The following is a 23,119-nucleotide window of genomic DNA, read 5'->3' on the forward strand; positions in this document are numbered from 1 at the left end:
CAGAGGCAGCTGTACCCCAAAAAAGCCCAGTTTGTTAGCCTTGTCATTATAACTTAATAAGGCAAATGCAACTAGTTATGAAATACAAGTAAAACCTAGAGTCAAAAGTGTACAGATTCACAAATATACTTCAAATTATCAGCTTATAAAGTAGGCACTGTAGAAATTTTAAAGAAGTAAATCTTTAATATACCAGTAGGAAGTACTTTATAAACTAAAACCTTATGTTGAGAATAGCACTCAGAAATCAAAACACATCCTGACTAGAACTCATACCTAAGGGGATTAAACCAAAAAAGATCATGTCTTACAGCAGCTGTCTTCCCTATTACTTCTATCTGGCTTTACTAACACTATAACATTTCTTTTGCTGTTACACCTTAAAAATTCAAGAATAAATTTTCATTCTGCAAAAGTAGTGCTTAGCCTTACTGTTGTACATGCCACACATATCCCAGTGATTGATAGCAGAGAGCTGTGTTACCCAGCACCTCCCTGCCACACAGCCAACCTTTGATGCAGATGAAGCAAAGCCCCCTTCCCTCCAGCACATACTGTGCACATATATGTCCATTGTATTGCACATGTACAAGAGATCCAACACTTTCGAGGGCCATAATATCTACAAATGCATAAATGCGGAAATGTACTATGTGAGCAAAGTAAGCTTAGTGATTCCAGGGAGTATCAACTTTACTGCACCAAAAGTATCAACTTTGCTGCCTGAAGCTCGCTCCCTCTCCAGACTGAGTAACATTCAGGGAAAAAAAGAAGAAAAAAAAAAAAAGTATAGCAGTAATGGTGCATGTTTGAAATTGAAAGCCCCAAGTTTATTTCAACAGTTATTAAATATTAATATGGCTTGTTTAGATGTTAATGGATAGAGTACTCCACTGGTCAAAGTGAGTAGAAAAAAAAAAGAAAAAAGGAAATCACAGTAATAGGTTTAACTACTTTGGAAGATATGTTGAAGAAAATTATTTCCTTCTCCCCCACCACCATGAGACAATCACACAAAAAATTACACCCAAGTTCTACTGACAATGCCCCAGCAGAGCTCAAGGTGCTGTTCAAAATCCACTGCTTAAAATTCAAACTCAAGTAAGCAATAGATATGTATTTCCAAACTGTATAGAAGTCAAATGAAAAGGGATTTCCCTCTCGATTTGAGACTTGGAAAGTGAATTATTTCCTTGACAAACTTGGAGAGAGAGAAAAAAACCCAGAAAACCACAAGAAATTATCAAAAGATTTAAGTAGTTAACAAATTATCATAATGAATCTCAATATTTAAGTAAAAAATAATTCCTTAGAAACAAACTTTGAATAAGCTGCCAAAAATTTCCAAAAGCTCCAGATCTGTTGATCATAGATGAAATTTTAGAAGATAGCTTCATGTGTTCATTTACATACGAAAACCTTCTAATATTGCCTTTGGAGTTTAACTTACTTTTTTTTTTTGTATGAACTTTGAAGAACAATCACATTTTCACAAACTATAACTGACAGCACTTTATATACAGTGTTTGAGTTGTACTTGATATAATGCATCTAAAGTCTAAATTGCGTGCAAAGATCATGCAGTTTGCATTTTCCCCACATGATGGAGGTATCAGTCTATCAAGCCTCTTGTGGCAAGGATGACAGTAAACTTTGTAATCAACAGGAAATCTACTGGCAATTTCTGGAAGTTGAGAAATTATCTGACTTGATTCAACCAGCCAAGAAAGAAAGCAACACAGATTTTTGAAGTATAAGAAGTCTTATTGTTTAACACGAAGTAACAGTAAGCTTGCAAAAACTACTGAGTTTACCAGTCTATCTGCAATCTCCCCATACACATTTTACAGCAATCCTTTCTGAAAAGTTTCGTCCATATCCCAAGATGGCTTCACTATTCACAACGCTTTCCCATTTCCGCCTGCTCAACTGCAATACTGCACTGATGCAAATATATTAGTTTCAGACCTGAACTAAAGCTACTGAGCAATGGATACCCAGCTATCTCAGTAGACTTTGCTATATAAGTGACAGGGAGATGATATAAAAGCTTATCCTTAAGAGGAAATTATCAGCAATAGGTGAGATGGATTTCGGTCAAGCTGTAATCTGTATCAGTCACATTAAGAAAACTCATTCACAATCCCAGCTTCCTGGCATCAGGTTTTTCTAATGCTAGCCTTTACCTATGTAAGGGAAAGCCTCAGCTACCCAGGATCGAGGGTGAAACCAAACTCATAAAGATGCAATTCCTAAAAGTGCCTCTTTCAGGGAAATATAAACTGACTGGGCAGAGTTCAGTTTCTCCTCCTCAAGTCTAAATGTTGTTGATACCATAGCCTCATCCCAGCTCCATTCTGCATGAAACATGAGACACCTTGCCTTCCTTCACCCCATTCTTCTTCTTCATCTCCATCCCTCTTACCTGCTCTTCAGCTGCTTTGTTGAGATACGGGAAGCAGAAATAAACATCTATTCTAGGAAATGGAGGGGACAGGGAGCAGGGGGGCACAACATTTGAGACCTGTCTTGTAGAGGAATGACAGGATAAGTCTTATTCCATAAACTAGGAATTACTACACATTGGGTAGGACCAAAAAGACTTTTCAAGTGTTTAATATCCAAATGTGCTCTATATCACAGAATGCTGATCATTGAGGGAGGAGGTAACACAAGGAAATAAGCTGCATTTCAAACAATGAAGCACAAAGACTATAATGGAGAAAGCATACAACTACAGAGTTTTTGGAAGAGATGAAAGAAAGTCTATCTAAACTCCTTGAGGCAGATTCATGGAAGAGAACAGGATCCACAACATATGCTTGCAATGAAATTTCCCACAATTCAGGAATGAGGTGACAGATACAACCCACACCCTGGATATATTCGAGTAGTACTGGGGTAGTGCTGGAACTTATTTTTATCCTGCTATATTGACACTTTAAGTATGCAGGTAAAGCTCTCCCAGCAGATTCTTGAAATATGTGGAGAAAGATTGTTTTGCAATTGTGATACCATATTAAACTAAGCTCCGATTACTTTTCTGATTGAAAATGTATTTAAATTGGAAAAAGCAGATCAAAAGAGTTGAATATCTCAGAAATCAAGTAGAATGAAAACAAACAGATCGCAGGAACCATCCTGGAACAGATAGGCCTGATGTTCCCAAAACAGCAACTGACAGTTGCTGATAGACTATACTAAACAAAGAAGCTAGCTAGATCAGTGTAGAAGAAAGATGAATATAGCAATATAATAAATAAGGACATTCAATGACCTGACTTAAAAAAAAATGCATGCATGTATGTGTGTAGACATATATAAGTAAAGCAATGGGAACACAACTAATACTGACAGCTAACTGTGCATTTAACAACAGCACAAGCCTATTTCCATAAGTTTATAAAGGCTAAACATTTTCCATGGACATGAAAGACAGCAAGAAACTTACATAAATACATTAAAGCAAGGCAATGCCACTCTCATAGCTGCAGATATGGATATGGCATTCAAAAGATTACAATGAAGATGACAGGTCTATAAATAGGGAAATAAAACAGATGACGAGTTTGAAATATGCAGTGCTGCCTCTGCTTCTGCATTCACACAAATTAAGAAAGAATAGAAGGATAGGCCAGAAAAAAAGAAACATTTATATGATAGACATATTCAAGACTTCCTAGAATACTTACAAATCCTAATAATTCAGAGATTGCTATTTCTTGTTTCCAAGCTGTCCCATTGTATAAAGTGAGTAACAGTAGTCTAGATGAAACCACCACAGTGAGAATGCACAACTATTTGAAAGCGCCACACACTACCAGTAGTAGCAAGCATCCCACCAGCAACTGAAGAGCCATTTCAGAAGGTCTATTTCAAAAGCATTTTTTTTAATCACTTGGATGATAGAATAATACTTCTGTAAAATGTATAGGGGACAGAGAAAAATCAGAAGTAAGAACATTAAGCACATGCCTCTGTCTCAGTTCTTCTAGCACAAAATACTATAATTAATTTTAAACTCCTAATGAAGGCAACCTTAATCCAACAACAGCTCTGACAATGTGTCCAGGCACATACTTCTTTCCATGAACTCAGATGCTCAAGCAAAAACCCCTACTGGAGGTACGAGCTTGACAACCAAGGTCCAACTATTTAAATCACAACAGCAAGACTTGCTAGATATCATCCGTTATCACCCTTCACATATTCATAAAGAGATTTGTATTTTTACTATGATTGAGGTTATGACGTTTAGACTTCTCTAATAATGAGACTGCCTGTTCAAAAGAACAGCAAAGAACATACCTTTGTTGATGATGGTGGAGTAGGAAAATTAAGCCAGGCTGGAGCAAAGTCATGCTGCGCCATTTAGGTCCAGTCTCTCCGAATCAATGAAACAAGGCTTCAGCACCTCATGGCAAGTCCCTGTAATTGGAAAAAACAAGAAATGAGTACTTTTCAGATGCTTATCTTACAAGAGGATTACACTTGTGGTGTTTTAATCATTATTTTCCTTCTGTTTTCTGGTATTATTTTCTCACACAGATCTGTTTTTAGAATCTAACTAGCCTCATCTCATTTATAGCATCACATCTGCACTTTTATTACCAAAGCGTCACACTAATCAAATATATCACAGGTATCATGAAAATACAACTGTAACATTCACTCCTTTATTTCCTCTTATAAATGGGATGTAGCATCTTGTGTAAGGTCTGGTCAGAAAAGCTGTGACAAAATTAGCTTGTTGAAATATTTTCCGGTACTATCTAGAATGGATTGCAGGAGCTATTTCATTAGCTTCCTAGAAGAAGCTGATTTTTCAAATTAGTCCCTAAAAGTTAATCTTAGAGGCCATATTAAAGTTCCTTAATAAAAGACTAGATGCTCAGGACCACCACAAGTCCCATATTTTTTCTAGTTTTAATGGAAACAGTGTTTACGTGTACAGAAATACTGTCAAAATCCAGTAAAATTCTCTAGTTTGAAAACAGGCAAGAGAAGGTAATGGCTTAAGATAAAACCTAAGAGTACTTTTTCTACCCCATGCTCTCTCCACAGGTGGGAAAACATCTCTCAGTAAGCAAGAGAATGCAAGATAATGCAAACTATATTACTTGAAGCTGAACAATAGCACAGAAAGAAATGGATGAAACTGCCTAAATTATAAGGGTACGTGAATCATGCTCTGCAGCTAGATACTGCAAAATTGTCAATGACTCAAAAGTATCTTAAGTATGATATACACACTATTAGAAATTCAGCTAATGAAAACATAATTAACATCCACGTGCATTTTACAGGGAGACCCAAGTAAACGCATATTCCACATCTCTGCACAACAGAGTGCAGATCTGTTAGTGAGCACAGATGTAGTTCACTAAAGCTGCTACAATTTGAGTAAGTTTTAGTAAGAGCTGTGGAATCTGAACTTGATAACTGATAATTATTGTTGTATTCTGGCCTGAACCGGACTACTGCAGACTTCCAGAGACAGAGGAGAATGTTCCAACTTCTAAAAGGAAGTACAGCAGATTTGTGCAAATTAAACCGTGCTACTTAGTTGAGCTGCTGGGTTTTTTTTATGCAGTGAGCTCATACTAAAGTTTTTAGGTACTACCTCTGATACCAGAGTTAAACTATAAGGTAAGATGCACAAAATCCGCTATCATTAGAGACAAGTTTAAAAGTATGTGTCACCCAAATAACTTGTTATAAATTACTCTACTGAAGTCATCCAACACTCTTCTAAATTAACTTCAAAAGAAATTCCAGAGAAATTTTCTAAAGAATCCAATTATGTCAGACTAGTAAAAAAAAAAAAAAAAAAAAAGAAAAAAAAAAAAGAAGGAAGTTCTAGAGTCACAGAACCATCACAAAAATGGCTTCTCTAACAGGAACCAAGTTCACTTTTACTGATTAATCATGTTCAGCAATGGTATAGAAACAGAAAAGGGTATATGTTTACAGATGAACCAATACAAGAGATGCTAAATTAAGAAACAGCAAATTAAATGTGAACAGACTACAGCAAGAAAAATATTTTTTTTCTCCTTCCCTCAGATACAGTTCTCATCTCCAAGCAAGAGAATCATGAAATTTTTAGAAAGGACCAAGACAGGTGTCAATACTGGAAGATCAGCACAACAACAAAATCTTCAGACCAAGGCACTTACAGTCTAAAAAACAAATAGAGAGATTAGGTTTATACCAAATAAGAACGTAACAAAGGATCCAAAAAGTATTACCAAGTTATTGGTGAATCGGCTATTAGGTATGGGACAACAAAAGCACTAACAATGTGATTTCTTAATAAATTAGCCTTACTGTTTTTAGAAAACTAGTCAAGCTTCCTAACACTACTATTTATCCAACTGACATGAAAAAAGTTTATTCTTAACTTACTAACATCCCTACCTTTTACCTTTGCACATAAATCAAGGGCTGAGGTGAGACTTGGTGATCACCAAGTATCTAAGGACTGGAAAGGTGTTTTTAACCAAATTTTGTCCACAGCTCACTGATACTGGGTGTATATTTCTTCCCACAAAAATTATTCTAGAAGCAGATTCAAGTCTTCCCCATATTCTCAGTTCTCCAACTAAAAGTTCTAAAAAGGTTTTTGATAGTGCTGCTGAGTCAGATGAGTCAATCCCTTTCCTCCAAAACAGTATAGTGAAGTGACAAAGAAAGAAGCCTGGGCCAAAACTAAACAATATTCAGAGTGCAAAGTCAGCAGCAGAATATCTGTAAATTTCAATAAGCCCATAAAAGAAACTCTGTTAGGCCTAATTCTTCCAGCTAATTTTGATAAAAGATCAACAATAACAAAAGCATAAATGTATTTTTAGAACCAATGTCATAGGTTTACAGTTAAAGACTACCAAGAAAAGCAACTACTGAAGATAGTGATCTCCACATCACTGAAGTAAAGAAAACACTTTCTCTCATCTGATTGTACATATTATTGGTCTGGCAATTAGACACAGGAAAATCGAGTATTTTCATTATTAAACCTTATTTACTCACTAACTTCTAAAAGGCACAAATACCCTATCCATAATTAAATTGGGAAACACATAGCAGATCAGGAAAGGACAAATATTAACATCTTCTTTTTAAAACTACATTTTAGAGTACACAGCCTACCCAGCTTTAAGTTGACAATACCATGTTTTACCGGGCTTCATACATACTCTTATAGATGCTACCTTTCTGATGTTGCCGACAAGTTTGTTTTTAATATAAAAACATTTTCACTACAAGCATGAGCTCTGTTTTGATGATCTGGCAAATATCTGATGGCTCTAGGATACTCTTCAGTCTTAGGAAGATTTTTTGGTAAATTGAAAATAGATCACAAAAAGCAAGAATGGGATGTCAGCAAGACCACTCTGCTGCCACAGACAGGATTTGCTATGCTTAAACCCTTCGTGATCAGCTTGGTTGCCAAACATCAGTTTGATTGATTCTTCGTTGCTTTCCAACTTAAGTTAGACCAACTACTGAGACTATCACTTTCTTCTGCAACATGTCCCGGTACTGAACTACTCTTACATCACTAGAAAGGTTTCTTGTATAAGGTCTGACATAAGTCTTTCTTCCTGCTATTCAAGTCCATTATTTCTTAAGCTATCCCCAGCAGAGACATTTCTGCATTCTGTGTCCCCCAAAGCACTTGCAACCTCTATTCAGATTCATAGTATCTACAAATTTAATAAGCATACACTCCATTTCATGATTGAAGTTATTAATAAAAATACTGAAGAGACTTCTTTAGAAATTCACTTGATACATCCTTCCAGCTTGACATCAAACAAGAGCTGCCTTTACAAAGACTGAGGAGCCACTAAGGCAAATAAGTAACATTGATCAACAATTTAGAAAAACACTTCTTCCTTTCAGAAACATGGGACTGTCCTACTTTTAAATAAATTAAAAAAAAAAAAGTATTTGATTAGAATGAAAGTAAATAATATGCACCTGTACAAGCATTTACAGGAATTTGCTTTAATTATACTGACAGACCATGAAGAACTCATTTGTCTGCTAGCAAGCCTTCTCTTACATACACACACCACACAACAGACCAACCGCTGTTCATTAACACTGATAAAATAGCTGTTGTACTCCCAGCATTAATACAGCTATCAGAATTAAGCTTATTGAGGTAAGCTCCACAGATCTGAACACTATTCCACTGCTTTCAGAAACTCTCTTTGTAACAAAAGATCAGACCCAAAATTCATCACTGAATGATGAATTCATCATTCTCCGGTAGCACAAACTCAAAATATATCTGCCATTCTCTAACAAAAGTATCATAAAAGCTAACTTGGTTCAGGTTGTCTATTACTGAAGCAGAGCTGCACAATTCTAGAAAGGCAAGAAAAAGATACTGAAATGATGTTATACTATTAACACTCAAATGCATTTAAGTTTTTTTAATCAGACTGGTCAAAATATTCAGTCTAATCTCAGCAATAGTCTCTGGTATCTGATTCAAGTACTGCATAGTGACTTCAGAAAAGAAAGTCTTCCATAGCCCATAAATTTAGATAAAATTTATCTTTTGCTGTGTTGTGGATAGCAGAATAGTTTACAGCAAAGAAAAAAAAACCTGTTCTTAAGTTTTACTTCTTGTGGGGCATATCTGAGAGAAGTCTGTAAAGCGTTTTGTTTCAGGTAACATGCAACAATTATTCCAATATTCAATTACATAAAATTTAAGTCTATAGCTTTGTGAAGTATAATCTTCAATAAGAAGGCAATGAATGCCAAGGAATAATGAACAGCTGGTTCCAAATGATGTACAGTGAAGAGATTTGTCATAAATATAACTCAGTCACCCACTTCGAGCCACACGAGCAGCTGAAATAAGAACATTGCACCAAGTATGCTTAACCAACATCCAAAAAGGTTGGGCTGGGTTTTTTTTTTTTTTTTATGGTTGAGTCAATAAGATCCTTTTGTGACAGAAAGTATTTTTCACCAGTTTTAAAGCATCTGGAAACACTCATTTTTTAAACAAACTTATTTGTCTCATCTGAAGAGCATTCAGGAAAATTTAATATATTGCCTCTGTTTCAGAAAAAGAAGTAACATGTTGAGAAAAGGGAAGCAGAAAGCCACTGCATGAATCAGAAGTCAAGACTTCTGCAAAAAGGCTAAGAAAAAACAGCTAGAGCCAACTCCCAAAACTCTGCAAAAACAACAAAAAAGATGGAACTAAAACAACTATTATTAGTTTAGCTTGTGCTTACCAAATTAAATGAAGAAATCAAATCTTAAACAGTATAGTCAATTTTCCCTGCACTACTACATTTTTCTTTTTTAAATCATCACAGGAAAAGATACAAGTAAAATCACACTTAGAACAACAGCACAGAAATTTAAAATTTTACTTAGTGCAATAATGAACTATTTCAGTGATCAGGGACAAGAAAATCCTAAGAAAACTACTTGGGCTTGCTTTGCCTCACAAAATTAGGACCTAAGATGTATTCAAACAGTGGTTATAAACATCTGAAGGAGTAAATTCCACCAAGAAAAGAGATGTCTTAATCCAAAACACTGTAAGAATCACAAGAAGATACCGGTCATAACAGATTTAGGCAAACACATAGTTTTGAAGATCAGAACAACAAAATTCTGGAACAACTTCAAGACTTAACACAAATATTTGAACCTGTCAATTCCTATTATGCTTATAAGTCAGAAACTAATAATTGTAACTAAAGAGTTTAACATGTAACACAATGCATGTACACAAAGATAACATTGTAATAATTAATCCAGTTTTTCCCATCTTAGGTGGTAACCATATGAGAATACCATTCCCCCAGCAAGTTTTTTTCCCCTCTCTCCCTTGCTACTTTAAATCGATACAGTGTTTAAAAACCAAAGTTTTTAAACGTGAAGACCACACACTACAACCAACATATAAATCAATTTTTTTTTTCTGCAATAACACAGATAGAATTCAACATGGTACAAAAGCAGAAAACACCCTGTATTCATGAACTTTCAGATTACTTTAGCAAATTGCTTCTTCAAGCTTCATCTTATATTACAATTTTCACATTATCTGCAACCTTTAATTCACTATTACTGGGAAAAAATATGCAACAGCCAAAATTACTAACATTTAAGTTTTGTTTGCAAAGCTTGTTTGTAAGCTAAAACCTCCATACAGTTAGCACATAAAACAGGGGCATGAAATACATAGATCAAGGAGATCCAGTTGAACAAACTATCCGAAACAGTGTTATGGAATACATCTCAGGTTTAACAAACACAATTTCTCACATTTTAATAAAATTTGTGTAGTTTCTTGCAGTAAAAATATATTTTTTTAAAAATCTCTTTTTCCCCCTATGTTTACCAGGAGAAAAAAAAACAAACAAACCATAGGATGCTTACTCATTCTCATACCATTTTTCCTAAATTAGGGACTCCTGCCACCACAACTATGTCAGTTACAGATTTCACCCTCCTTCACTCCTGAACAATTTCACCAAATATACAGACTGGCAATACGTGGCAGTAGTTTCTAACCACTAGTGAAGCGTGAGAGAGAGCATTATAGGCTAAGCATACTGCAGAATCCTAGCAAGCATCCGTTAGTCCAGCTCATATCTCTGCGTAGCACATAAAAAAATGAGAATACAGTGCAGGCACATACCAGACTCATTACAGACAGAGTAACTGTAGAGTCACTACAGACAGAATCAGGTGCATTTATTAACTCACTTAGCTGCAGCGCTAAACCAGGAAGCAGTTGTGCTGGCAAAAGCCATGAAGCAAAAAGATAAGGCAAGTAGACAAGACCTAGACTTTTTTGTTTCCATGCCAGGCATCTATAAAGTGCTGGAAACAATTAGAACTGACAAATCTTTAAAACAAAACAAACAAAAAGCCCAAGTCTCCAACTCAAACACTGGAACCCTTATGATCTAACCTGACTTCCTTCATATACTAGAAATTCATATAATGTCTCCTGCACTGCTCCTGCTAACACAGTGGAACAATAGTAATTTCCTTTATAAATGTCTCCAACCTGGCCTTAAACATATCATCAAGAAAACAAAGGATACTGAGGTCTGGAATAAACTGGTTACACAAAAATTAATTTAAGTGATCACTCCTGCTCCATTATAAAGATGATCCTTTATCCAGAATTTCTTCTAGCTTCACTTCCATTCATCAAATCTTTCTAGCATTAGAAATCCTCTCTCTCTATTTGTCTACTCACACAACACTAAAAATAGCCAAACAGCATCTCTGGAAGTGTGTAATACTCTTCAGGAGTTGGAAAAGTGACTCCCATGAGAATTCCTCTCAAGGGAATCTCTGCATTGGCTGCATAAGTGGATGTGAGAGCCTGGGGGGAGGGAAATGATCTGGGATATTTCAGGGACAGAGAGCAGAGGAAGCAGTTGTAGTCGAAGCATTCTGAATTTCAGTTCCATGTTTTGTTTTCTATAAACAGGTCAAAGAAGAAAAAAATGAGCCTGATTATTAAAGTACAGATTCCTGAAAGGACTGTGGCATATAAGGTAATATGCACTCACATTTAACTGCTGTGATTTGAGACTATTTTCATTTTTGTTTTCAATGGTTTAAGTAGCTCTTAACTAGAGGAAATGCATTTAGTATCACATTTTTAATATATTTAACTATAAACACTATAACAATTTTGTGACTCAAGAATCAAGTGTAAAAACATGTAATCCTACCTTTTATTTTCCCACGTCCACACCCATTACAGATTATAGGAGGAATGCCTCAACAACACAACTCTTCAATTTATCACAGACAGGGTTATGAACTTTAAGCATCATCTTGTAATGAAACATTGCTACCTTGTAACATCTTTTTTAAGGCATACTGTCTGCTCTTGTCTCAACAGTCTGTAGTCCTGTCAACAGCATTAACAAATACAAAGTCTCCCTCATCGTTTTCACCTTCACATAATTTTACACGAGAAAAATATTATTTTGATAGCTTACTAATTCTAAATCTGGAAAGTATCTTCTGAAAAATTAAAATATAACATCCATAGAGTGTTCTGAAAGACTGAGAATCAACTCATACTTCCTTAGAAGATCAAAAAGAATATCAGCCTCTCCCCATAGGAAAGATGCTCCAGTCCCTTAATCAACTTTGTGGCCCTTTGCTGGACTCACTCCACTAAGTCCATATCTTTCTCGTACCAGGGAGCCTATAACTGGACACAGTGCTCAACGTGTGGCCTCACCAGTGCTAAGTAGAGAAGGATGAAGTCCCCTCAACCTGCTGGCAACACTCTTCCTAATGTAGCTCAGAGTGCCATTGGCCTTCTTTGTTGTGAGGATGCATTGCTGGCTCATGGTCAGCTTGTTGTCCAACAGGACCCCCAGATCCTTCTCTGCAGAGCTGCTTACCAGCTGGTCAGCCCCCAGCATGTACTGGCATATGCAGCTACTACTCCCCAGATGCAGGACTTTGCATTTTCCCCTTTGCTGAACTTCATGAGGATCCTCTGTCCAGTTCTCTAGCCTGTCCAGGTTCCTCTGAATGGCAGCACAAACATCTAGTGTATCAGCCACTCCTCCCCATTTTGTATTATCTGCAAACTTGCTGAGGGTAAACTCTGCCCCATCGTCCAGGTCATTAATGAAGATGTTAAATAGTACTGGCTCCAGTATTGAACCCTGGGGGTACAACACTAATGACTTCCTTCAAATGGCCTTTGTGCCACTGATCACAACCCTGACAGGCTGGACCTGGCCATTCAGCCAGTTTTTGATATACCTCATTGTTCACTTCTGTCCTGGTTTCGGCTGGGATAGAGTTAACTCTCTTCTTAGTAGCTGGTACAGTGCTGTGTTTTGGATTTAGTGTGAGAATAGTGTTGATAACACACTGATGTTTTAGTTGTTGCTAAGTAGAGCTTATCTTAAGCCAAGGACTTTTCAGTTTCCCATGCTCTGCCAGCAAGCAGGTGTACAAGAAGCTGGGAGGGAGCATAGCCAGGACAGCTGACCCGAACTAGCCAAAGGGATATTCCATATCATGGAACATCATGCTCCGTATATAAACAGGGGGGAGTTGGCCGGGAGGGGCGGATCGCTGCTCGGGCATTGGTCAGCAGGTGGTGAGCAATTGCATTGTGCATCACTGGGGTTTTTTTTTCCCTTGAGTTTTTTTTTTTTCTCCCCCCCCCCCCCCTTTTTTTTGTTATATTCCTTTTCATTACAATTATTATATTTCATTGTTATTGTTGTTAGTATTATATTTTACTTTAGTTATTAAACTGCTCTTATCTCAACCCATGAGTTTTACCTTATTTTCCCCGATTCTCCTCCCCATCCCACTGGGAAGGGGGAAGAGTGAGGGAGCGGCTGCATGGTGCTTAGTTGCTGGCTGGGGTTAAACCACGACAACTTCTCTAACACATACTTTGTCAGCTTCTCTATGAGAGTGTCACGGAAGACAGCGTCAAAAGCCTTACTGAAGTCAAGATAAACAACATCCATCGCTCCCTTCATCTACCAAGCTAGTCACCTCATTGTAGAGGGCTACTAGCTTGGTTAAGCATGATTTCCCCTTCATAAAGCCATGCTGACTGCTCCCACTCACCTTCTTGTCCTTCATGCGTTTGGAAATGATTTCCAGGATTAGTTGCTCTACCACCTTCCCATGGACTGAAGTGAGGCTGACCAACCTGTAGTTCCCTGGATCCTCCTTCTTACCCTTCTTGATGACAGGATTGACATTTGCTCTCTTCTAGTACTCAAGAGCCTCTCCCAATCACCATGACCTCTCAAAGATAATCAAGAATGGCCTTGCAATGACATCAGCCAGCTCCCTCTGCACTCATGGGTGCATCCTGTCAGGCCCCATGGACTTATGTATATCTTATTTAAATGTTCCCTAACCTGATCCTCTTCCACCGAGGGTGGAGAAAAAAAGCACAGCAGAACTTTAAGATGACAAGGACATGAGATCAGAGATTGTCCCCACCCAATTTTAAGGGCATATTGTTTAACTTGTCTAACCAGTATTTAGCTGGCAGAGGAAAGACAGTCCCATTGGTATTGAACAGATCCAACTTCAGGAAGGTCTCTTCAGTGTGCAAAATATAAATATTTCCCTAGCCCAGAAAGCTGTCTTCAATATTTAAGACAGATTTCATTATTGTTGGCAAGATACATTTGATAACACTATTTGTCTGAACTACCTAATTTGTCTAACAAATTTTAAAATAATGCTAAAAATTAGGAAAAAATCCCTGTCAGCTGAACCCATCTCATCAGAAACTAAACAAGGAAAAATAGTTCTGCATTTTCAGCTTCTATACTTCTCACACTCTGTGGATAGCCTAAATTATTTTACAGAAAGCAGTTTCTGTGACACTAGGTATTTCAGATTGTTAGAAGAAGATTAAAATAAAAGGCAATATAAACTCAAATAGGTAGGAATACTTGAAGCTTGTGAGTGGAGTAGTAAAGTTATTAACAGAAAAAAAATTTTAAGGAAGCTTCAAGACATGAATTCCCAAAGTTAGAAAGGAGATACGAATTCAAATTTCTTGATGCTCCCTGAAGACCAGTTTAGAACTTCAGTCTATTGATTTGCATAGAGAAATCCATGAACAGAATAAATGTTAAAAGCACATGGATATATGCACGTACATAGTTTTCAGAAAATCTAAAATTAACATGTACTCATATCTAAGTGGCACATACCCTATGATCTTTTACCTAATGCCTCACAGATTATTATTAGCATAAGTACAGCACACCACAAACTGCATGTAGAACCTTAACTCCACCTCTCAGCTACACACTTGTTTGATAACCCACCCTCACCCTGTCATCATAATTTTTAGTATAAAATTTATAAGTGGGATAAAAGAAGGTTGTAAGCCATCAGAATTAAAATATAATATAATGTTGTTATGACAGTGGAAAAATAAAAGGTTATATATTACTCAGTGTCTCAAGTCTGTTGCTAATGCTGCTGCTTTGCTTCCTTGGTAATGAGCTACAGCAAGTGTATCACATCCTTATTAAGTCAGGAAGACAAACCAAGCGTATATGAATTTCAGGAGGGGCCCAATAAGCAAGTCTGTATGACATCTTAGAAAAGAGCGGCCATCTACAAGAAGGGAAGGGAGGCACACAATTTTCTGAGGGAAAACTGAATGTTCACTATCAGAGATATACCAAATACCAACTGTACTGCATTTCATGACAACAAAAAGAGAAAGCTATTTGCCAAGGTCAAATTTTTTTTTTACTGAAGAAGCATCATCAGCAGGCAAAATTCTCACTAAAACAGAGCAACTCTAGAATAACGGAGCTACAGAATAAATTGACCCTTCAGTTCTCCCATCTTGGGCCAGCTTCAAATGTTTACTTCACCTATTTAGCATCAGCCATAGAACTACAAAGTTTTGCTCTGAATTAGGCAAAGAAACTATATGCTCAAATCCTAACCAGACTACACAGTCTCTCTTCTTCATAAACAGAAATGTTCAGGATTTTTCTCAACCAAGCAGGCCATTAAAATAACCTACTCCATCAAAAGTTTTTCCTTCTGCCACAAAAACACACACACATTTTCTTTTAAACTGAAAATTTCTTGTGATAAAATATCCTTCCGTTATCTCTAGTCAAGAGTAGCGCTAATTTGAAGTAAAGTTGGTAAGTGTAAGCTTTAAATAATACTTTTGTTTAAACCCTATACATCTCAAGTTTTATTCCCCTTCAAAAACACAGCTTATTAGAGATCTTCCTTACTCTGTCATTCATTTAGTTTGAACAAAGCAAAACAAGCTAATTTCAAGTTGTTATTTTGCTATTCAAAATTTGTACGTTAATAAAAGAGAAAAGAATATTCAAACCCTAACACAAGCTTTACGGAGTTTTTGAAAATGGAAACATTTCTACTGATCACAAATTGCTGCAAAAGTGTGACAACTACTTGAAATAAAGATTATTTATTTCCCTTATTTTCTCTCCATGTAAATGCACAGCCACAACAAAAGAATAAGCTTCAATCTTTACAACCAACCTTTTAACACTTTGAAAGGAAAATGTGTGTGTTGCCCCCCCACTACATTTCAATGTAGAAGATTTACGGACATATGATAATTTACAAACAAGGTTAAGTTTGGATATGGTAATTCTCTCAAGTTCTTTGGTTCTCTAAAATTTATTGTCAAAGACTCACACCTCCAATAAAAGGAAAGGGAGTTGAACCTTTAAAGGTCTTCTCTCCCACTGGTTCAACAGACATTAAGAAGTTCCAAACAATTCAGCTGAAGCCTCTTCTTTCTCAACTGTGCTACTGCAGAGCAAGTAAAATCTCCAGTTTTAGTCTCACTGTCCCCACCATCCAATACAGAACTGTTCTGATGAGTATTCTAACAGTGGACAATGAGGAAGAATAAAAGAAAACATCCGTTAATTTTTTTAATTTACCTTCTTGCCTCATCTTTTAAAAAAAAAAAAAAAAAAAGTATGAGAACTAAGGCTTCCTGCAGAACGCTGAGGATGGGACAAAGTCCTCTGTCAAATTTGAACACCTCCAAAAGTCTTATGACATGCCAGGGTATGAGAAGTGTATGGAATCAAACTGTAACAGTCAATTTTTTAACCATAAAAAGCCAACACATTCTCTAGTACAGACACAGCCCTAAAACCTAGCTTTACAGTGACTTAGCAAAAACAAACAAAAACACCTAAGAAAAACCCACCTTCATTTCTACTTAGGGCTCAAGTTCCTTATGTGAGGATGAATCAACTAAAGTTCACTCACTACCTTTGTTTTGCATAAGGATCTAGAATGTCGGCAGACTTGGTGGGACACTGGTGTTCTAAAAATCCCAACCACTGCTCCTTATCGTATGGTCCCCTTTCTGTACATAGATATGGGTCACAAGCAACAGGGTTTATATCACTTCTGTGAATCAAATATTATTGTCACAAAAATCAAAATATCTTTTAGGAAGTGTTTTAGAAAGAGCCAAAGTTAATGAGAGCGCTTAGAATACCTTGATCATCACTTTTATCCAAAAAAGTTTTTCCTTCTTGCATTGTACCAAAACATAAATTTAAAAAAGCTAACTATTTTGTAACACAGAATAACTTCATATTTGAAGGTAAACTGCAACCAGGTTCCTTCTGCTTGAAATCCTACACTTGCAGTACCATTTAGCAGAAAGCTGGATAAACACTAATCTCTTGTCCTCTGCAAGGTTCAAAGTCCAAAAACTGAAGCATTAGTGCACTAACATCACCACCCAGTTCAGCATACATTATGTAACAAAATCACCAGGAATGCTTTTGCACTTTGGAGTCTTCACAAGGATCTAAAGAAAAAGCAGTTGAAAAAGGTGGCAGTTTTAAAATATCCTGAGCATATAAAGCAGAAAAACAATTTTATATAATTTCAGCTGTTTCCCAGACTATGTTTACCCAAAATATGAAAGGAGATGATTGTGGAAGAGTTGATAGCACCACATAGGGCATTATCATCAGTCACTGTGTAATACTACTGCTCAAAAACACACAGTAACAAAAAACAAAACAAAAAGCATGCCAAGTCTCGTTCAAGTTTGTTTATAATAAGGTCTGCAAATAGTTCTCCTTGCAGGACAGAATTTACTCCCAGTACTAAAAAAATAAAGAACTAAGAGCAACTTCTCCAGAAGTTATTGATGAACTATCACTGTCAAACTGTTTTATCCATACGTTTTAAACAGAAGAATCTCACTAGAATGGAGGGAAAAAAAAAAAAAAAGAGCTTAAAGTACATTAGCTTGTGAAGTACTAACAAAGCTAAATATCTACACAATTTCCCTATATCATTTTACAGATTTAATTCCACTTAAGCTTTGCTGCAAGTTTAATCTCTGCTTACTCTTAAAAGCTTCCGCCAGCAGTTTTTTCACACAGCAGAGCAGCCTACACCATTCAAGACAATTTCTCAATACAAAGGTACCCATTTTAGGATTCTACCAGAATAAACGCATCAGTAAAAGAGCCAAGCTGCTGACAGTTATTCCAGTACAAAAGCTATGTTTACATCAAGGCTTAAAGTATAAGCTCTCCGGGGCAAGGACCTTATCTTCATAGTTGTCTGCAAACCACTTAACAGACTGTCAGCATTATAGAAATAAAAATCTAAAGAAGGAATTAAAGTGGACCAGCATGCTAGGCATTTTCTCCTCAGTGGTCCTCATCCAAGTATGAATTTTGCTTAGGGTACAAGGGCACAGCTGTAAAACATGCCTGAATCTGTGTCAAATACATATGCATACAGATAAGAACAACTGCACTTCCCAAGTGCAAACACGGTGAAAAGAAAAAAAGAATTATCCTACCAGCAACCAGAAAGATGTAAAGACAGAGTTAATTTAATAAAGCTAAAAAGCAAACTCTTCAAAACATCCAGAAGAGAAAGAGTCCAGATAAAGATGTCACCCAAAATAGTAAGTGAAAGGAATGCAGTTCCTTGATTTCAGTGAGAACCTCTTGTCAAGAGGTAAAAGTGTCTCATAGCACTGAAAGTTAATCGCTTGAAAAAAGACAGACATCACTTTTTCTATGATTTAAGAAGCAAGTACTTGTATTACTATGTTTATGGCCATATAATAGACAAAATCTAATGAAATGGCCACTCACACCTGAATTCTTCCCATTTACCAAGTGTTTTCAAGCAAAACACAGACTAACGCAACTAAAAGAACGAGGAAGATTATTCTATTAGTTTGGTTCCTTTACACGTGGTTCAGTTCATTCAGTCAATCCCAGCCACACTGAGACTCGATGTAGAAGAGCCCCAAGCCACAGCCACAAGAGATTACAGAAACAGACTCCTATTCATGTTCCACAGTTTCCATGTTTTCAAAAGAGCAAAATTGAAATAGAAGTTAAAATAACAAAACAGCAAAGCCATTCAAAGAAAGCAAAATACTGAAGCTAGATCAACTTTTAGATACTGACAAGACAACACACAGAACAGAACTACTTCAGTGAGCCTAAGAATTTAAAATACTTATTTAGGTGCAAGTCTTTCATTTATGGTCAAAATAACAAGTTACGGGGGGGGGGGGAACCAAACAAAAACAAAAAACAAAACCACACACTGTAGTAATCTTTAGACACAGTTTCACATGCTTAAAATTACTTTTCTACAAGACTTTAACACAAGCCATCTTCCCAAACATCTTTGCAGTGCCCTTAGAGAAAACCATTTTTTTCATTAGCTCACTATTAGTAATACTTCAGTATTGTAGAAGCTCTGAAAAATTTTGGAAAAGGTCGCAACTAAGGTAAATGTGTCACCTTTACCAGACACTCAGTTTACAGTCTACCCAATAATGCTTTAATTATTTAAAACTTTATGAATAATCAAGGTGGGGTAGGGGGGAGAGAACTTAGTAAAATTACCACTGACTTTTGAATTAAGTTGTTCTGTCCATCTTAATTTTCTTTGAGGCAGTAGTAATTCAGCTGAAAGCAAACCTACAAAAAATATATTGTAAATATATTAATTTCAACATTTAAACTATATCTATCTTCAGAAACATTTAACCACTACAGGGGGAAGGGGGCAGCAATACATCTAACAATAACATGTAAAATTGGTTAGTTCACCACTATATTTTGTTTTGAATACTTCCAAAAAGGTAGGGGGGGGTTGTTATGGTATACTTTCAAACCAATCGGACTCATTCATTCCCATTACAGAATAGGAAATTACTCTGAACTCAACCTTAAAATATCAACACATTAAAAAGCCAGTTTGCATAAGCAGTAAATTAATTTTGGTAATAAATATCTGGCTTCCATAAGTGACAAAGAACAGTGGAAGGAAATAAAAAAAGCAATGCTACATTATCAGTACCTTCATGCTGCAAAAATGTCTAATGCAAATGGAAAGACTGAGATGCACAAGCCATCCAGCAGACTTGTTCAATAAGTATGACAGCTCATTGTTGAGATTACAATATTAACATGAAGGATAAGTTACCTACGGATTCAGTCTAGATGTACATATTTTTTAATCTCCCAGAAAAATCACACTCATACTTACAAATTTCTCTTTGTAGTAATACATGTATTCTTCAAATTCTTAAAAATATTCCATTAATTATTAAAAATGGCAAGTAAAAATTAGATTCTGCAAGTTCATTTCAATGTTCTCCAAAAAAAACCCCAACATCCTCTAGGCAGTAAATGTTACTGGTTTAACCATTCTACTAATAAAATGTTTATTCAAGTGTAAATTGATTTATGAACACTACAACACTTACCTAATCCAAGAGGACTGCACAAGGTGTTAGCACTGCGTGACTTATATTTTTCCAGTTTGTATTCCTCGAGATAATATCCAGGGTTCTTATCAATACTACATTTGTAGGTGTTTGACATAGATTTGACCTCACAGAAATCAGCTACCCATCCTTCTTACTTACAGATTCCACAAGGCTATTTCCAAAATTTGCCAAGTCTCTGCCTTAAGAAGCTTTTTTTTTTTCTCTCTGACAGCTTCTTCTCTTGTCTATTCCATGTACATTTCACTATAAGAAGCATCAGCTACAGGTGAAATAAATAGACTTTTTACACCACAAACTGTGAAGCCAAAAATCCAAATTTCACATCTGAACTGAGGAATATTTCCTAGCTTTGGGTAACAGAGGCATTTGTAAACAACAGCTACCTGGATACCACCGTATTGCTTATTGGCAACAACATTTTTCAACAAAAATATTAAATAAAATATAAAAGAAAAAATTATAAACAAATTTATATTAGACACTTCATTTAGAAAATAGGTCTCATTGCAAAATGACAGAAGACTATATCAGAAAATCTAAAAAATAAAATAAGGGTAAAAATATCTGCCATGAAACTTTTCAGCAACGTCTACACAGTGACTCAGGCTGCATTTAACCTGGAGCCAGTTAACAAAACTGGTTATGCCTATGACTCAGAACGTTGCTTGGAAGAAAAAAGTAACTAAAAGCAAAACAGTACTTTATTTTAGCAGCCGAAGTATTCAGAACTTGATAAATTTAGTCGTGTATCCATGCCACGTGGACAAAAGCATCCAAGGGTGAAGTGCTCTGCACTGCTAGAAAGAAAAAGCTCATGACTTCAAACTTCCAATTCACTTCAGATGCCTAATGATTGTTTCAGAAGCCTTTTCAGGAGGAAACACTTGGACAAATAATCCTAGATCAGTGTCCGATATTTCTCCCCTTTCACAAGAAGCAACTGGTGCAGGACGGTTTCCCCTTTTTCCTCCCTACCAGTTGAAGCAAAAGGCTCCAAATATTCAGGACTCTCTTTGTAACCCAAATTACCTACGGGAAAAAGAACCAGAACAATCAGTTTTCCCTTTTGAAATCTGAATTGGCGTTAGACTAGTACATAAATCTGAATCTTAAAAAGCAAACACACATGCAATCAGGAAGCCAAACCCGAGTACAGAAGCCTCAGTTAAACATTCACGCACATCCTGGAGAAAGCAGCAGGCATATTTATCGGAGAACGCAGACTATCAGTGAAAACGTTTTCCTGTCTCTAATTTCCGTGAATAAAAAACAACCGGAAAGGGGCATTTTTCATTTTATTGGGAAAGATAAATAGATCTGCAGGAGGCATCTGGGGAGGAAGGCGCTGACCTGGGCCAGGGACACCGAGCTTAAGCACAGAACGAGCCCAGGGGAGCGGCGGGAGCCGCCTGGGGAACCCCCCAGCGCGGCCCTGGGGGAACCCTCACCGCTTCGGGGCCGCCTGCCTGTGAAGTGCGCGGGCAGACCCCCGGCCCCAACCGGGCCTTTTGTTGCGGCGCCGCGGCGGGCCCCGGGAAGGGCTTCGCCAGCCCGTGCTAGGCACTCGCCCTGACTTCCAGGGGGGCCGCGCCACCCCTACGCAGCAGCAGCAGCAGCTGCCGCCGCGCCGGGGGCAGCTCCCCTTGCCCTCCTCGAGGGCGGGCCTCGCCTCACAGCGAGGGAAGGAACGGGACGGCCCCTCCGCGCCTCCTCCCTCGGCCCCAGCGCCCCCGACCCACCACCGCCAGGCCACCCCTAGTGGAGGCTGCCCCCTCCCGCCCCCCAAGAACCGTGGGAGCCCGGACGCGAGAGCGGCGCGCGCGTGCGCCCCCCCCGCGCGCGCACACCCCCACCCCCCCCCCGCTCGCCTCACTCCCAAAATGGCGCCGCTCCGAGCCGCAATCCTCTGCGCACCCAAGCCTCGCAAGATCGGCCGCGCAACCCCACGGGCGTCTGGGGCGGAACTTCCCAGCCGCCACCGAGAGTGCAACCCCGCCCTGCTGGCGGGAGCCCCCCTGCCGTGATGTCACGGGAACAATCCCGAACGTTCCGCGCGGGGTGGTGAGGGAATCCCCAGCACACACACTACCCCACCCGCAGGAGTCCCCGGCGTCGCCGTAATTAACCGTGCGGCGGCACAGCTCTATAGCGTCACTCTTACCAGCAGCTGCTCGGGAGAGCGGCCCAAGGAGAAGGCGGGCACTCGGGAGGCAGCGGCAGCCCTAGCTGGCGGTACGAGCTGCTGCGGCTCGGGCTGAGCGCTGTAGTGCCGAAACGGGTCACTGAAACTGAGACGCGGGCCCAGGGCGCGCAGTGCGGGTACAGCGGGCCTGCAGTTGCAGGCAGAGCAGAGACCGAAGGTCATTTGCATCTCAGCGACGCTGAGCAGAGCTCGCAAATGCAACAGAATTAAATCACGGAGCTAGCGGGGCCTGAAGCGAGTAAGAATCTATAATCACCATTAAAGAAGCAAAAAAAAAAAAAAAAAAGCATCTTCACTGAATTGATAGAAATCGTTTCAACTTACAAACTTAAGAGGGGAAATATGTTTAACGTATGTGCATTCATTCAACGTGTGCCTTTTTGAAAGAAATATGATGGATTTTTGCAGCCTGGGAACTAAATGTCTGAATTAACATTTTGCAATTTTGAAATCTCATTTCCATTGCAAGTCAAATTATTTTGTAGTTAATTATGTGAAAAATTAAATATACAAAATTATGCTTAAATATCATTAGAAAGGGTACTGGCAAATGTTTTTAGAGCCTGCATTTGATTCTG

General features: G+C 37.9%; 1 protein-coding gene across 1 annotated transcript in view; it reads right to left on the reverse strand.

Annotated features, from left to right (window-relative positions):
* The window catches only part of LOC127027899 (vasculin-like), a 40,348-nt gene extending 19,817 nt beyond the window's left edge, over positions 1–20,531 (reverse strand). The window contains exons 1-3 of the mRNA XM_050913763.1: positions 20,315–20,531; positions 19,456–19,523; positions 4,309–4,428 (exon numbers count right to left, since the gene is read on the reverse strand). Coding sequence (XP_050769720.1) covers positions 4,309–4,371 — 63 coding nt within the window. The 5' untranslated portion in view covers positions 4,372–4,428; positions 19,456–19,523; positions 20,315–20,531. The remainder of the gene's footprint in view (positions 1–4,308; positions 4,429–19,455; positions 19,524–20,314) is intronic.
* Positions 20,532–23,119: the final 2,588 nt, after the last annotated feature.

The sequence above is a fragment of the Gymnogyps californianus genome, unplaced genomic scaffold, assembly GCF_018139145.2.
Source record: "Gymnogyps californianus isolate 813 unplaced genomic scaffold, ASM1813914v2 HiC_scaffold_101, whole genome shotgun sequence".
Taxonomy (NCBI): domain Eukaryota; kingdom Metazoa; phylum Chordata; class Aves; order Accipitriformes; family Cathartidae; genus Gymnogyps; species Gymnogyps californianus.